Source organism: Anticarsia gemmatalis, chromosome 22, assembly GCF_050436995.1.
Source record: "Anticarsia gemmatalis isolate Benzon Research Colony breed Stoneville strain chromosome 22, ilAntGemm2 primary, whole genome shotgun sequence".
Classification (NCBI taxonomy): domain Eukaryota; kingdom Metazoa; phylum Arthropoda; class Insecta; order Lepidoptera; family Erebidae; genus Anticarsia; species Anticarsia gemmatalis.
The window spans coordinates 2,515,629-2,531,270 of NC_134766.1; the positions used below are offsets into that span (position 1 = coordinate 2,515,629).

Genomic DNA, 15,642 nt, shown 5'->3' on the forward strand with positions numbered 1-15,642 from the left:
ATATCCGGTTTTCGTAAAACACGGAGTAATACGTGTTTTTTATCACTTGACACAGCGCTTGCATTTCCATTGACAACTAATTATTTCTTATCGATAACAGTGTAACAAAAAACTGAAAGTTATCTCAAACGGGTATTCTTTATCACTTGTATTGTTTAATGCTTCTTCCTACTATTTTAAAACATCCTACCATCTTAACACTTAAAAATTATAGAGTCAATAAACCGCATTTGGCCCAAAAAATAGACTACTTATCCCCCGGTATCTGAGGTACATTTAGCGGTAGTTAATCTATTCAATAGCCTATTGAATAGATAAACTACCGCTAAATGTACCTCAGAAACTGGGGGTAGGTTGATCAGAGATACTGTAGTTTTTTATCAGTGCAATAAAATCTTATAATTTTCCTATAAAAAGAACGCAGTTTAGTATTTTTTTTAATTCTAGTGACAGATATCATTAACAACCATCTCGATTTACTTACTTACAGTATACATATCTTTTTAGATGACTTTATCTACATTATTTTGATATTTTTAATAAATTACATATTTAGTTATATTTTGATTATTGTATTTTGCATCTGTATCTATAGAATAATAATACTTACAAATATGACTCCAACTATCCAAACCGAAAGCCCTACGAAACCTAAATTACCAAGAGTAAGTTTAAATAGACATTTACAGATATTTGACATTTAACCCTCTTATTCATAAACACACTGTAAACCTATTTTTTCCTTTTCTCTTTTTCATTTCTAAGGAGTGAAGGAAACAAAACTCTTTATAAGCCTTTCATAACTTCATATATTTTTATGAATAAGAGAGTAAATATTTATTTAAATTGTTTAATTGATAAAGACAGATTCCCGGACCGGGCAAAGTACTATTGGTCTTTTCTAATTTATATTAGAAAATTTCTTAATAATAGCCCGTAGTTTGGTAACGTGCCCGGTAAATGGCAATAAGCTCACCTCACCGAACTAACATTATTAATAAAACGAAAACCCCTCTGCTTGCACCTTCGTGTATAACTGGCGTGGTATTACGTATGTTTGAAAATAGGTTTACATAATAATATTATACGTTTCTCGAAAGAAAAACATGACTATTATTACAATAATGATTATTTTCAGGAATTCAACAGTGAAATAATTTCAATGATAAATCGCATAGACCAGAGCCCGTCCGTTATTGGTGTGATGTATTTCAAAAATGGTTTGTACTACATTTGTAGTTTTGTACATACTTATATTCAAAGAACCTAATGATAAAGTTCCTCAAGCCACAATTGACACAGCCTTAAAACTTGTTATCTTAGTTAAACCTTTGCCCGCCTCGGTCGGCTATACTCGACAAATTTTAATCCTAAAGTGCTCACGACGCTATATTTTTGTCGACATTTGCCAAGGAAAGCGCCGTGGGCTTCTTCTGATTTGTCAAGTATAGCCGACCGTGGCAGTCAAAGGGAAAAAACAATCGGTATCAACTTTTAAACTCTCTTCCTTTTGTCCTCTGCGGCACAGAGACATCCACAACTAATCGGCCACCGATCTTTATAATTTCTGCGCCTAAGGTTGCTTAACCCGCTGATCATTCACCAACCGTAGCGATCACAGTTGACAACAAGTCACTTCATACCATATTACTTACTACAAACATCGAATTGAATTGAATTCACATTTTTCAGACAAAGTGAGAATGCACACACAAGCTATTTCCTATGAAAAAAGCCTTTACAAGAAGATTCCTAAACTAAGTACTGCTGTAGAACAAGCTGTTAAAGAAATAGTAAGAAATAATTTAGCATCTCTCTTTCCCTTACCTATTCGGTCTTTTAGGTCTTAGCGTGATCTTACCTTATCGTATCGTTAGTGGTCAACCTAGTTTCAGAGGCTTCAAGCTGCGCGAAAGGCCTTTGAGCCTTTTAGCATGATTTTGGATTGTCTTTATAGACTCTCTTGAACTGTACCTAAGGGATTAATCCGTTCCAATCAGGAATTTCTTGGTATTTTTTCAATTAGAAAGAAAAATGTTTGTTTCTATGGCAAACTAGTTTTAAAACTCAAAGTTCAGCGAGCGAAGCTGCTAGCGTTAGCAACTCCAAACTTCACAATTTTAAATTAACTGGTCCAAAGTCCAGACCAATATAATACTAAATTGATATGAAAATATCGTTTGTTCTTCTTTTACTTAAAGACGATGACTCTGATGATGATGATGATGCCTCTAGCGCAGTGGTTTCCAACCAGTGGTCCGTGGACCACCAGTGGTCCGTGGAAGACAAAAAATGGTCCGCGAATGATTTTAAAATTTTCAGGAATATTATTACCCTTTATCTATACTTACTAATATTATAATACTTACTAATATTATAAAGCTGAAGAGTTTGTTTGCTTGTTTGTTTATTTGTATGTTTGTTTGTTTGTTTGAACGCGCTAATCTCAGGAACTACTGGTCCGATTTGAATAATTATTTCAGTGTCAGATAGCCCATTTATCGAGGAAGGTTATAGGCTATATATCATCAAAGTACCAGTGAAAAATGTTACAAAAACGGGGAAAATTGTGACCCATTCTCTCTAATGTGACGCAAGCGAAGTTGCGCGAGTCAGCTAGTTTTTAATATACTTACATAGTGGTCCCTGCTAACAAGAATAATATAAAAGTTGTCCCGGACTAAGAAAAGGTTGGGAACCCCTGCTCTAGCGGGAGCCATAGGAACAATTTTACAAATACATTTTAAAAGTCAAACTCTCGGGACTCGGTAGTGCCGACTGTGCAGAATACTGCAGAATCGTGCTACTGAACATGCTCAGCATGTTGATAGATTCAATCTTAAGAAAGGACGTAGGCTACCTAATTTTAGAGATAAGTATAGTAATATAATGTCACTTCACGACCAACAGGATATATTGGACGAGTTACTCGCGTATAGAATCATTTCCAAAAAGCGCGAAATCTCTGTGGTCCCGCGCGATGACTTTGCAGCTGTCGCCGTGCTCAAAAGAACTTAGACAATATCAAATTAACTCATATTTAAAGGTAAGAAGTTTATGTTATAGATTGTTGTAGTCTTCTTCTTATCGTATGGTTAGTGGTCAACCTAGTGTCGAAGTTGTTCAAGCCGCCCGAAAGGCCTTTGACATCGCTTAACGACTGTTACCTTAGTAGACAACAACCGGGACCGACTTTTTACGTGTCCTCCGAAGCACGGAGACGCCCAGTTCAAATTCCACTATGCGGTCACCCATCTATAGAATGTCCCCGGCAAACGATCTCAGATCGTTCACAGACCAGTAAACGCACCTGGCTATGGGTCTATACTGTGAAATTGTACCTTATTCTCAACATTAAATTCATTTATGGCAGTATTTCGCTATAAACTTCAAAGGTAACAGAAAGCAGGAGGAAACAGTTGATTAATTTGATCGTAATTACGTCGCGTCAACGTTATTGATGATGTTTTCAATTGCAAATTAATTAGGTCAGTGTACAGCGACACAACACTACGAATGTATCCCGGATTCGGGCGAGTTCTCGCATATTGGTCCATATTTCATACAGAGGTCAAGCTTTGCTCTTCATTCATATAGACATCCTGCATTCTAGCACATAGTTGGGTATTAGTTGGCATACATACTGCCATATTTGTTTGTATAATGTAATATAGTTTAATTTATCGACCCAACACACTTTATAGGTATAAGTGACCAAAATTTCAGGCTGTTTTTGCCAGCTTCTTTGTGGGCATGGTGTTAATACGTATATCGTATAGTGGTACTTGTATATTATTTTATCACTATTATCCATCTCTCAAAATCTATCTGCACACGTTTGTTAGAACGAATCTATTCAACGATTTTTTTCGCACATGTATACGAAAAAGACAAAGCTAGCAGGCAATAAAAAGCATAGATCCATAAACCATTGGAAAAATTAAAAACCTCCATTGGAACATAATTTGCTGTAAGCTTGGTCTCTGTATACGTGTATGACATCGTCATCGAGATTCACAAACTAATCAATCATACGCTCTAAAATTAGAGGAACTAATTTTGAAGCACATTGGTGTTTGTTTTACGATAACACACAGTGCCATACATACATACATACATACATACTTACGTATATAATAGCACGCTTGTCATACCAGAAGGTATGGGCTGAGGTCTTTCTTATCTGTGGAGCTCCATAAAGAAAAAACTCTCAATAATGTCTAATGCTACAAGTGCCGCCAAGAAAGCTTCAATAATTTCGATGATTAAAGTGATCGTCATCGATGTTAAGAGGATATTATTGGGCGCTTCAATGCAAGAAGTAAAACCACTCCCACACTAAGAACTGCTCTTGTGTCGCGGGGACTTTTACAAACATACAAACAACGGACACAAAGCCCAACCAGACCCGAAACAATTATTTGTGGATCGCACAAATATTTGCTCCGTGTGAGAATCGAACCCACGACCTCCGGACGCAGTGGTGTTGGCGTGGTAACTAAAATCACTGCGCCACTCTGTATCTCCGATTGCAGCGCTATTCCTCATTCGTTTTTCAGGCAATGCACACAACACCTTTTAATGTATCATTACATTAAAACCTTCGTTCTTCCCCGTCTATTTTTGACAACCGCATGAAATTCCATTCAGTAATTTTTGAGTTTAGGTGAAGATTCGAAATTCAATCTTTAGTCAGTCTATGCATATATTTTTTTTACGGCTTATATAATATTTGTATTATGAGTGACCAGTGTGATTGTCATGTTTCAGACCTCCAAGCTGATTTTAAAATGAAAATAATAACTAATTTACTGAAAGATGTGAATGATGAATCACTTGTGAGAGCTGTAAGTATTTATTAAAAATAAATTGTATTATTTTAATATTTTACAGTTATTTTTCTAAGGTTTAGGTACTGAATTGTAATCAATTTTAGCTGTGGGTTATGCTGGTCCCATGTAATAGGGGCGAGTCTATTATCAAATAGGTACCGGACTAATTACTTTTGATACAATTCCGACAGAAATTTAAAAATTAAGTAAGTAGTATTTTGACTGGTCTGGCTGGGGTCGGTCGACACATTACCTACGTTCAGAACTTCAGATCACAGACATTGTCTTACTTTTTTATATGTTTCTACCTTTATTGTTGACCGAATGGCACAATGGATTGCATTAAATTAAGTAAACTACAAACATTGTCAGCTTCAATGTTCTAAAATAATTATCCGTTAGTAGCTATATCACTAAGAGCAAGCAGCCACTTTATTTAATACCTTACCCAATACTTATCCATTCGCTGTAAAGCAATATTATTATTAAAATATTGCATGATTTATTCTATTCCTGCACTTTTAGGGTCAGTTTACAGTGATACGAGTAGGGTCGCGTCGCGTCTCGCTTTGAGTTGACCCTAATTGTTACGAGGTTTTCATAATTTTTTGTTTCAGACTGCTGTAATTAATAAATGTAATCCGATGGTGGATAGAATAATGGATGATGAATCCGTCGAAGCTGTTATTATGACTAACAAAGAAGGTAAATTAAAAAACAGGGTAAACCTAATATAACTGTGTTAGTGAGTGCGCGCTTGCGTGCGTGCGTGCGTGCATTCGTACGCACGTAACTGTGTGTGTTTCTGTGTTGTCTCTTGAGTGTAGTGCAGATGCTGTTGCTTTTTAAGGATATTATGAATTATGACACTGTTAAACACATTTTGAAATCAATTTCCTGCTATTCAGGAGCGCCCATACTGACCAACGTGAGCACTACACACGCGACCATGTACGGAAGAGCTTTACATAGATATGGAGTTATGTCGCAAATGTACATCAAGGAATTGGTGAGTATCTTCATTTACAGGAATATAAGTCCAGCAGAAGGGGAAAGTAGTAAACAAACATCATACAAAATGAACATCTAGATTCGAATCGAACCGACGAACCCCAAACACTTAGTGGCGGGATGTCCATATTCTGAACCATTGTAGGTACTACGGACTTTATCCAATTTATTACAACACTTATTGGACTTTTAATATGATTTAATTTCAACAGGACCCTTTTGAAGAAATAATGGCGGTCAGAATCGACACAAAGAAAAACGAATTAATATTGGCACCAGACCCAGAATTTTGTATAATCGTTATTCAAATAGCGAGAAAGAATAAAGTCAAGGCAAAAAAGATGTAGTTCAAATATTTTATAATATCAATTGTTTATAAGTTTGTACTTATACTTGGATAGAAGAGTTATTTATCAATAAATAATGTATTTTAAACAATGTTTTTATTGCTAAAAAAAATCTGACAGACTCGCTTTTATAGTTTATGGGTTGATCTTTATAGAAAGCTGTTGGATCGCATGTCTTCAACAATATCGAATTTCATTAAAATCCAAGCAGTCGTTTAGCTATGAATGTGTAATAGACTATATAGTTTACAAAGGAAGATAAACAAATAAAAATTGCTTTAGCTGTTAAGTTTGGGCCGCATTCGAACTAAAATTATAATTAGCACTTAGCAGAGAAAAGTTTTGTTTACAACGCCATCTATTACCAATCGTTGGAACCAGTGACCAGTGACGCCCGGTACAATATCAAATCACCACAAACGGAGATAGTTTATTGACACTACTTGACAGTATAAATTTGACATTAGTTGGCAGTACTAGTGATGGCCAGCGCCAAATATAGGCTATCTATAGATATTTCATACATGTCCAATTTACCTATCTCGTACTATTATTTAATTGTTCTTTGATAATACCATTTTCGATTATGCTATTAGATGGGGATCTAGAAAAACTGAAAAGTTACAATGTGTAATAAATTGAAAAATTTATTAAATACGCAGATGATGACGATGATTGTGTTTAAAAATTCATAGTGTTACCAACATTCTAAGTACCATAGACAAATGTAAATTAGCTGTTGTTCTTGTTTGGCTTCAAACTTCATTCTTCCCTCTCTCTCCAAAGTTCTTCTCTTCGCGGCATATCATTGATCGACGCTTCCTAGTTTAATGCTTGTGACAATATACTAATTTTATTGCATGATATACAGTTTTGTAGTGAAAATAGTGTAAAATGGCTGATAAATACGACAAAAACGGCTACAACAGTAGTGATTTCAAACGAAATGCGCCTCAAGATCCCGGCAATGAAAATGAACAAGAACAAGATGGCGAAGATAACTCTAAAATAAATGAAAAAGCCGGTGAATACATGAGAGAATTGTTGAGTGAGAAGATAAAGCTGAATAATGCTAAATTCCCGATCACAACGAAACTTATCGACCAAGGTATGTAATCAAATTATAAATATTATTGTTACGCCTCATGCGTGACGGCTACCGACGCATCTCATCATTTCCATGCATAATATTTTACTGATTATGTTGTTTTATTTGTAATAATGACGCCGTCCTACGCTATCTCTGGCACTAGTATCTTTTATTGACGTGTACTGGATATACTAGTTGAAAAATAGTTGTAAAATTTTCGCCAACCTTTATCGTTACCGGCAAATAATTAATTGTTTTTTTATCAACAAATACAGACTAATTAATTGCGTTCATGTAGGAAAGTAGCGTATAATATTTTTGCCATTTTGTTATGGTGAAATGTCATGTTATGATTGACCCATGGTCATTGAACCCATTGAGATGAACTATTGCCAAGGTATGTGGCAACAGGTGCCAAACTTCTGAAACCGATACCTGCACTAAAAGTACTTTCTTAATTATATAATTAACTGCTTTACAGCATTATCTATTGCACAATGTTTTTAAAAAATGAGTAATTTGGTGCACATTTAAACTTGGTCATTTAAGGGCATTGACCTCAATATATTGTTTGTCATGCTAAATATCCTTGAAAACATTGCAACATCTAAGATAAAGAATTATGTGAAAGAAAATGATTGTTTTATTGATGTTTTTTCATTTACAACATTATTCCATGCATGGGCATGAATATTTCTATGATGATATAAATTATAATTCACACCTGTTAAGCACAAAAGTAAACCTATGATATACACCCGTATTTCGCCATTTTTTATTTAAGACCTAAGTAATAGAGGGTGATCCTATAATGCTATGTATCTGGCAAGTAACTTAACTCCATGGCTTAAACACAAATAGGTACCTGGTATTCTTTATAAACTATAACAACACAAAAGTACTTTACCCTACCCAAAATCTCAATTAGTAGTCATATTAATACACTACTGCCTAGCCCATAGAGGCAGGGATATGATTTCATGCGCTAAAATCACTATAATTAATAATTTATGACCAAATTTAACACATTAATTGTTTACAGAGGTCACAAAGGTGCAAGCGACAGGCAGGATACCAGGCAAAGACTCCAAATACTTAGATGTATTCCGTGACAAACCTACCAAGGTGATTGTGAAGGTCCTCGTGCCTGTGAAGGAGCACCCTAAGGTCAGTTACTTCAACATATTTCATTTTAGGTTTAAAATATGATGTATTGCTTTTAAAGCTGATTGTACTGTTGTTTTATTACTGCCTGTAATCATGATTCATACAGGATATGGAATATTTTTAATTTTAGATTGTATCTATGAGTATGGTAGGTATTTTAGGCCACATTTCCTGTTTTTATTATATAGAAGAGCTCTTTTACTAGCAAACCTCATGCAACAGTAAAAAAAAAAATCATGGAAGTCTGAGTAATAGTTGCTGATAATCATTTTTTATGTTTCACAGTTCAACTTTGTGGGCAAGCTGCTTGGTCCCAAAGGTAACACAATGAAGCACCTGCAAGAGGAGACCATGTGCAAAATGGCTGTACTTGGCAGAGGCTCCATGAGGGACAGGTATGATACTATTGCTTAGATTCTAACAGTACATAAGTTACACTACATTATTGTAATTGGCTAGAATGAGCCATCATTTAAAATTTTTATGATATATAACTTGCAAAAGATTCATTTGTAAAAGGTTTTTGTGCAGCCACATATTGTTTTGAACCTAATAACTATGAGACAGTTAGCCTGGCTTCAGCATCAGTTTGTTATAGTCATAAAGGTCACTTAACTTTGGTATTCTTGTCTAACGAAATATATCTTGACTCTATGACCCTTAACGAAACTTATTATGACTCGAATAGTTCGACGATAAACTAACTAAACGTGAAGTGCCTTAAACAACAAATATAAGTAACTAAGTATCTTGTTACTCTACAGACAAAAGGAAGAAGAGCTCCGTAACTCCCTGGACCCTAAATACGCGCATTTATCAGACGAGCTGCACGTAGAGATCACAGCGCTGGCGCCGCCCGCTGAGGCTCATGCTCGCATCGCGTATGCTCTCGCCGAGGTCAAGAAGTACCTCGTACCTGATACCAATGATGTGATCTGGCAGACGCAGATGAGGGAGATTGATAGAGGTGAGTGTGAGTGTATAATTTGATTTCATAATACATAGAAATATTTGAAATATATATAAGTATGTATTTAGAAGTATATAGCTATGTTTTACAGTTATTTTGGTTACCATAGTACAGTCAGCTCCAAAGTAGCTGATCATACTCAATCTTTTGAAACCCTATATACTGGATTGTGCACATTATTCCATGGAAAAAACATTTGCCATTGATTGAAATGTTTAATTCTAACTCATTCTACCTGATTTTGATCAGTTATTTATTAAAGTTATGTAACACTAGAGGTTTGGAGCATATGAAGTTGTTAAATGACTTGGAGCTGACTGTACTGTTACTCCGCTTAATTTGCGAAGTATTGAAGTTATATAAATTTGTAGTTATTTCTATCAAGCGATGATATGTTTGTAGGGTTCACCCCACCTGGCCACGCAGCCCCAGGACGTGGAGGCGCTCGTCCTCCGCCGAGGCTGCCGCCCGCGCCGCCCATGGCCCGCGCCATGCCGGCCAAGTCCAAGGTCATCAGCATCCTGGACCGCGCTCGCACCGCCATGGAGGGCTCCTACCCTTACGAAGACCCCTACGCAGCAGCACCTGAGGCACAGGTTAGTCTACCATTTTATTTATAATTCATGTTTGAATCATATTATTTAATTATTCCTAATGGATAATTGTTACATTATGTCCCTGTAGTATTTATTGTAATTCAATAAGTAAAGAAAAGTAGAGTTTATTAGAGAATACTGTTTGTTTTCAATCTGACATTACCATCAAGTCGAATTTTTTACACAATCTTACTAGAATTTATTGAACTATTTAAATTTTAATCATAGAAGTGTCATTATACATACTTATGAATCTAACGGTCTGTACGGTATCGTCAGCCCTACCAACACACCCCACAGATGCGCGGGCCCGTGCGCGGCGCGGCCGAGCCCGACTTCTACTACGAGCGCTCGCACGAGCGCTACTACGAGGACGACGGCTACTACAAGGAGGAGCCGCGCGACTACAAGTCGGCCCGCGCCGTGGGCACGCGGCGCGCCGCCCCGCCGCTGGGCGCGGCGCACGGCCACGCGGCGCACGCGGCGCACGCCGGCCACGCGCCGCACGTGCACCACGCGGCCCGCCACTACGCGCGCCCCGAGCCCTACGCGCGCCCGCCCAAGTAGTGCAGCTTGCAGTTCGTACTTGTTCTAGTGCACGCCGCCACGCGCTCCCGCTCGCACGCAACGGTTTCACATCATACATTTCTCCATTCGCTCTTAATATCGATACCGGGAATGTAGATATATCAACAAAACTCACACGCTACACAGTCAATTTATTTTATCACGTGTTTAAATGTTCAGAAAAATGAATGATGTCGTAATCGAGTTCATTTCACCTTCTATTTTGTAAAAGATGTCTCATTAATTTAATCGCTATAAATACTTCCTGTCATTACGCTCTTCCATTTACCACTAACTCCTTGACCCCCCGGCGGCCGTGCACAAATTTTAAGTTCGCTTTTTGTTATTAATGTGGTTTCACGGGAATCATTTTCATTTAACGTTTTTAGTTGCATGTACTGTCGTTTATTTTCTCTTATTCGCTTCTATAGTCTTTTTATACTTACGTTTCTTTTATTTTACAGAACGGTTAAGAAGCAGCGCTCCGAGTAAATGGTGAGTAACAAAGAGTTGTATTGGATCTAAAACGGCAGCTTAGAAAATAAAAACCGTTTACGAAAAATTCAAGAAACAAAAATAATGACAAACTCGGCCAAAGGAAAATACAACTTCGAGTACAATACGAAATGTACGACAATTCTACTAAAACTATTTTTTAATTATTTTATGGACCAAACCTAACACTAGTGTTTTATACAACAGTAAAAAATACCTTTGTGGTATAAATCTCAATTTATTCAAATTATTATGTTCAAAAAATTATTGGTATGATTTTTACCTTTTCTATAATATGTAATTAAATACAGCATTTAAGTATGGAACGCTGCCAGCTTAAAAATGTAAGATGCGCTTGCGCATTCAATAAGTTGACGTGAAAAAATATGTAAATTCTAAAAAGCAATTACATAAATAAAAACCTTTTTTTAGTAAGTAATTTTAATAATATTAGAGTTTTTAAAACTTCAACATGTTTTGAATTAGTAAAGATAAATGCACTTAGACTTAGTAAACACGAGAAAGTTGCGGGTTTAAAAATAACTAAACGTTGTCTATGGCTCAGCTCTTTCTCTAAATAATGTATGTTGAAACATGTTGAATATCACAAATATTAATGTATTCGATTATTGTGTGACTATGAAATAAATGTAATAAACAAAAAACAATAAATCTTTCAATTTATAAGTAGTGTGCAATTGGTGGACCCTAAAATATTTAAAGTCGCGATTATATTTAAACATTAAAAATAATCAGCCGCTTTAAATTTGTGTTAACTTGATTTATAGAAACGAGGAATAAAGTAGGGCTGCCATCATAAATAACCTCGAACACGTTTACAAATGCGGGTAGATGCAATAAATACAAAAAATACATTGTGTAAACCTAAAACAGTTCAAATGCTCGACTCTAAACTGCCGAAATTAATAGGTTTAAAATTAATATTAAAACTGGATGTTCTTAAAATGACGATGTTCGGGGCAACCGCACGTATAAGATCGCAGCCCTACAATTGTTTAACGCAATCAGACAATAGAGCTCCTTTTTATTATTGTTTAGTGGAACCCTAAATAAGGGATTCCGCTTAGTCCTTCACCAAACCCTTCTTATTTCTAGTTCGAATTTGCTGACTCTTAGAGTAGTGGGTACTTGGATAGATAATGGCGCTCGAAGTGCTTACTAAATAAATAAGATATAAAAAAATACTGAGAATGCATAAATATGTACACGTCAATAGAGTATATACAAGTAAATTTCTGAACTACAAAATATTGTGTTGCAAAACGAATTTCAATCATAAGTAATACAAGATTACAAAATATTAAATTACTAACTAGAGCAATAACTAAACGGCTGTAGTCGTTAGCAACATGGCGACTTAGAAAACAAGGAATAAACATATTAATGTTAATTTCTAAAGCTGAGCTACTGGCTTGGAAATAAGAGGAATTCTTCAGAGACATCACAAGAGTAAGTACAGAAAGGATATTGACGCTTTATTTTGCATAACTTTTTACCGACTTCGCAATACAGAAAAGAGTTTTACTTTTAGAAAATCATAACTGTTTTTTTTTCGAGTGGTTGATTTTTGATAAAGTTATGTAACAATTTAACGTTTTTTCCAGCGACCAGTATTATTTTTGCAGTTTAATAAAATATTTTGCATATTCCTGATTTTTATTTTACCCTATAAAGCTAAGAAGAATGCTCAAAAAAAACCCAGGCTGTACACAAAAGTTATGTAACTCAAAAAATTAGTTATACTGTGTAATTGAATCCCCAATGTTTACCTCTATCAAATTCGATGGCTGAACATACTATTTTGCTATAACTTTTCAGTAGGGGTTTTCAATATATTTTTATATTTTTTAAATAAGTTACCTATATAAATGTTTAATCTTTTTTGAGTCACACATTTTTAATATAGGTATGTAACTGAGTTACAAATTAAAAATATTAAAAAATATATTTTTGAAAAAATGAGCCATCAGGTCATATATGTCCCCACCGAGGGGCACGAGCCTCCCCTCTTAACAAAGAGGGGGATCAGGCCTTAGTCCACCACACTGGTCTAATGCGGGTTGGCAGACAATTGGAGGGCTATTATAAGGTAGAAAAGTGTTGTCGTGGTGGTAGATTGCTAGCCTATAGCCTATGAAGCACCAAACCCTTCCATCCCTCTACTGACTTATGCAGTATGCACGGGAAAAAAATGCAGCTGGCACCTTCTATGTTTTTTTTTCGCTCTCAATCCAGTATGGGAGCAATGGGAGAAATGAGTGATACTGTGTAATTAATTCCAGATATTTACCTCTATCAAATTCAATGGCTAAACATATTATATTGCTATTACTTTTACTTTGTTTTGTACTATGTAGTGATAGAATATAATTATTTTATTGTTAATTATTTTTAAAAAATCACAGTTCCATTAAAATTAATCATTTATTAGTATTAGATATTTACTTATACAATTATATTATTCAAAAAATAATCATTGTGATGAATGTTTGAAATATATTTATTTTTTAAATTCACCTTTTAAATAGTAGATAATAGCAAAAAATAGTATTTAGCCATCGAATTTGATAGAGGCGAATATCTGGAATTGAATCACTCAGTATAACTAAAATTCTGAGTTACACACCGTTTGTGTACGGCCTGGGTTTTTTTCCCATACATTTTGAGCATTCTCCCTTATTCCCAAAATTGGGACACTTAAAGTTAGCAACATTCTATGAATATTCGTGAGCTGTTATGCTATGGTATTATCTAGTAGGTAAGTTAAATGACCAGACTGATATTAAGAAGAAACTGGGAAAGACTACTGGGAGGAGAGAACTGTGGCACAAAATGCATATTACTCTCTTCATAAATTTAATAATATGTGGCAGTGTTTGATGAGAACATAATATGACTTCATCTGCTTTTTTGTAGACTCCTGCCTTTGACTGCCCTGATAAATAAAACATATTTCACTATCATAAATATAAGAGTACCTAAGCATTAATAATTATCTAGCTAGGGACAACCTATTGCATTGGAAAACAACCATAATAATATTATGATGTTAGCTAGACTAGTATCTTTAAGACTTCTCTTAGGATAAAAGCTAAGATCCTACCACATCAAATAATAAACTAGATAAATGTGATTAAATATTTATTGTGTTCTTAAATTTACATAAATAAAAATCCTGGGTCAAATTATATATTGACTCAACATTAGTACCTTAACTAAATCTCAATTGTCTGCAAAATAGTGATTAGCCAGTGCACTTATGCTTAAAATAATATCCTTAACTATCAATGACAATATTACTGTTAGAAAGATTATTTTTTACCAGTGCATACAAAATGGCACTTGATTTTATAAAGCGGCCAGGTCTACTAATTATTGGTGTACACACTTTTTACTTAAAATTAACAATTAAAAAAATATCTGTAATGAATAAAATAATGTGAATTAGTCACTACCAGTGCAAAGTTCATTATTGTAGCTCTTGACAATCTTGCTGAGGGCCAAAATGAACCTAGTGATTGTTATACAAGGGCTCTATGAACTATTGTCTTTGCAACTAGTCTGAAGTATTTTGTATGACAATCAGTATAAATTCGCGATCTGGTGCTATGAGGATCTCGTGTCTTCTACTCCTTAGTCTGAGAAAGGTCAGCTCATTTGTGGAATCCTGAAATCATATGAAAGATGAGTTAATAAAATAGCACAACAGGTTATTATTAACAAATTAAGTTCTACCTTTAATACAGTTATCGATTAAACATTACATATAGTAGAAAAGCATCATCAAGAAGTATCCTTTATTAGGACTAGTTCTTATATTGTCTTATTCAACAAGTTATCTAAAATTGATATAAAAACTTACCATTTCACGCACAACATTTCGGGCTTTCTCAGTAAGTTGACCGATCAGTCCAGAATACAGCACAGATGTTGCGTTATCCAACGAACTCTTGATGGGAATGCCTGCCAATTAGAAAGTTCTTGTAATACCAATAAGAAGGGTGTTGCTAGGCATAATTATTGAATTTCTAGTATTGATCGGAGTAAATACAACTGTAGTAAGCTTTGGATATAAACAAGAAGGTAGAGTAACCATGGAAATACCAAAAAAATCGACCAAACCTTCGTGGTTCACAATTATTACGCCCATAACACCTTTGTGGGCTTGAATTCGCTTGATGGTCTCTTCTACCTCAGTCGCCTGAAATAATTATTGAGTATTATACTTGGGCAAACACTAAGGAACAACGATTTTGAGCCTAAATAAGGTAAATACCATTTTTCAAATATTTTTGGTGATATCACTTGATGACAAACCTCCGTAAACTTCACACAGTGACAGACTAAGTGACAGTGAGCGAATGAATGAATAGTACTTGAATGAAGTGCTGTGAGTTTTTAATTTGAATGAGTCTTATGGTAGGTAGTTAAATATTATGTGAAAGAAGAATCTTCTTGTACCTATCTAATTTATTATATTTGTGAGTACCTACGTATACTTATGATGATGACGTATACTAAGTATTATTTGAACGAACGGGCGCGA

The 15,642-nt window shown here is 35.2% G+C and overlaps 3 protein-coding genes across 6 annotated transcripts; 2 read left to right on the plus strand and 1 right to left on the minus strand.

Annotated features, from left to right (window-relative positions):
• Positions 1 to 480: 480 nt before the first annotated feature.
• On the plus strand, positions 481 to 6,281 carry LOC142982881 (dynein light chain roadblock-type 1-like). Its single transcript, XM_076129604.1, has 8 exons — positions 481 to 665; positions 1,139 to 1,220; positions 1,693 to 1,793; positions 2,911 to 3,046; positions 4,771 to 4,847; positions 5,450 to 5,537; positions 5,741 to 5,841; positions 6,056 to 6,281. Exons 5-8 carry the CDS (start codon positions 4,791 to 4,793, stop codon positions 6,188 to 6,190), a joined length of 381 nt encoding a protein of 126 aa, XP_075985719.1. The 5' UTR covers positions 481 to 665; positions 1,139 to 1,220; positions 1,693 to 1,793; positions 2,911 to 3,046; positions 4,771 to 4,790; the 3' UTR covers positions 6,191 to 6,281.
• Positions 6,282 to 6,941: 660 nt separating this feature from the next.
• LOC142982574 (KH domain-containing, RNA-binding, signal transduction-associated protein 1-like) lies at positions 6,942 to 11,747 on the plus strand. Of its 4 annotated transcripts, none has more exons than XM_076129137.1 (7): positions 6,942 to 7,298; positions 8,323 to 8,447; positions 8,733 to 8,842; positions 9,212 to 9,420; positions 9,820 to 10,013; positions 10,293 to 10,576; positions 11,045 to 11,747. In XM_076129137.1, the coding sequence occupies exons 1-7, from the start codon at positions 7,085 to 7,087 to the stop codon at positions 11,070 to 11,072; spliced, it is 1,164 nt and encodes a 387-aa protein (XP_075985252.1). In that variant the 5' UTR covers positions 6,942 to 7,084; the 3' UTR covers positions 11,073 to 11,747. The 4 variants fall into 4 exon arrangements, with proteins under 4 accessions (XP_075985252.1, XP_075985254.1, XP_075985255.1 ...); XM_076129139.1 differs by having other exon boundaries at positions 10,314 to 10,576; XM_076129140.1 differs by having other exon boundaries at positions 6,943 to 7,298; positions 10,293 to 10,591.
• Positions 11,748 to 14,224: 2,477 nt separating this feature from the next.
• Positions 14,225 to 15,462, minus strand: LOC142982572 (dynein light chain roadblock-type 2-like). The gene is made up of 4 exons (XM_076129133.1): positions 15,373 to 15,462; positions 15,219 to 15,297; positions 14,959 to 15,059; positions 14,225 to 14,763 (listed from the first exon to the last, which is right to left on the minus strand). Exons 1-4 carry the CDS (start codon positions 15,373 to 15,375, stop codon positions 14,653 to 14,655), a joined length of 294 nt encoding a protein of 97 aa, XP_075985248.1. The 5' UTR covers positions 15,376 to 15,462; the 3' UTR covers positions 14,225 to 14,652.
• Positions 15,463 to 15,642: the final 180 nt, after the last annotated feature.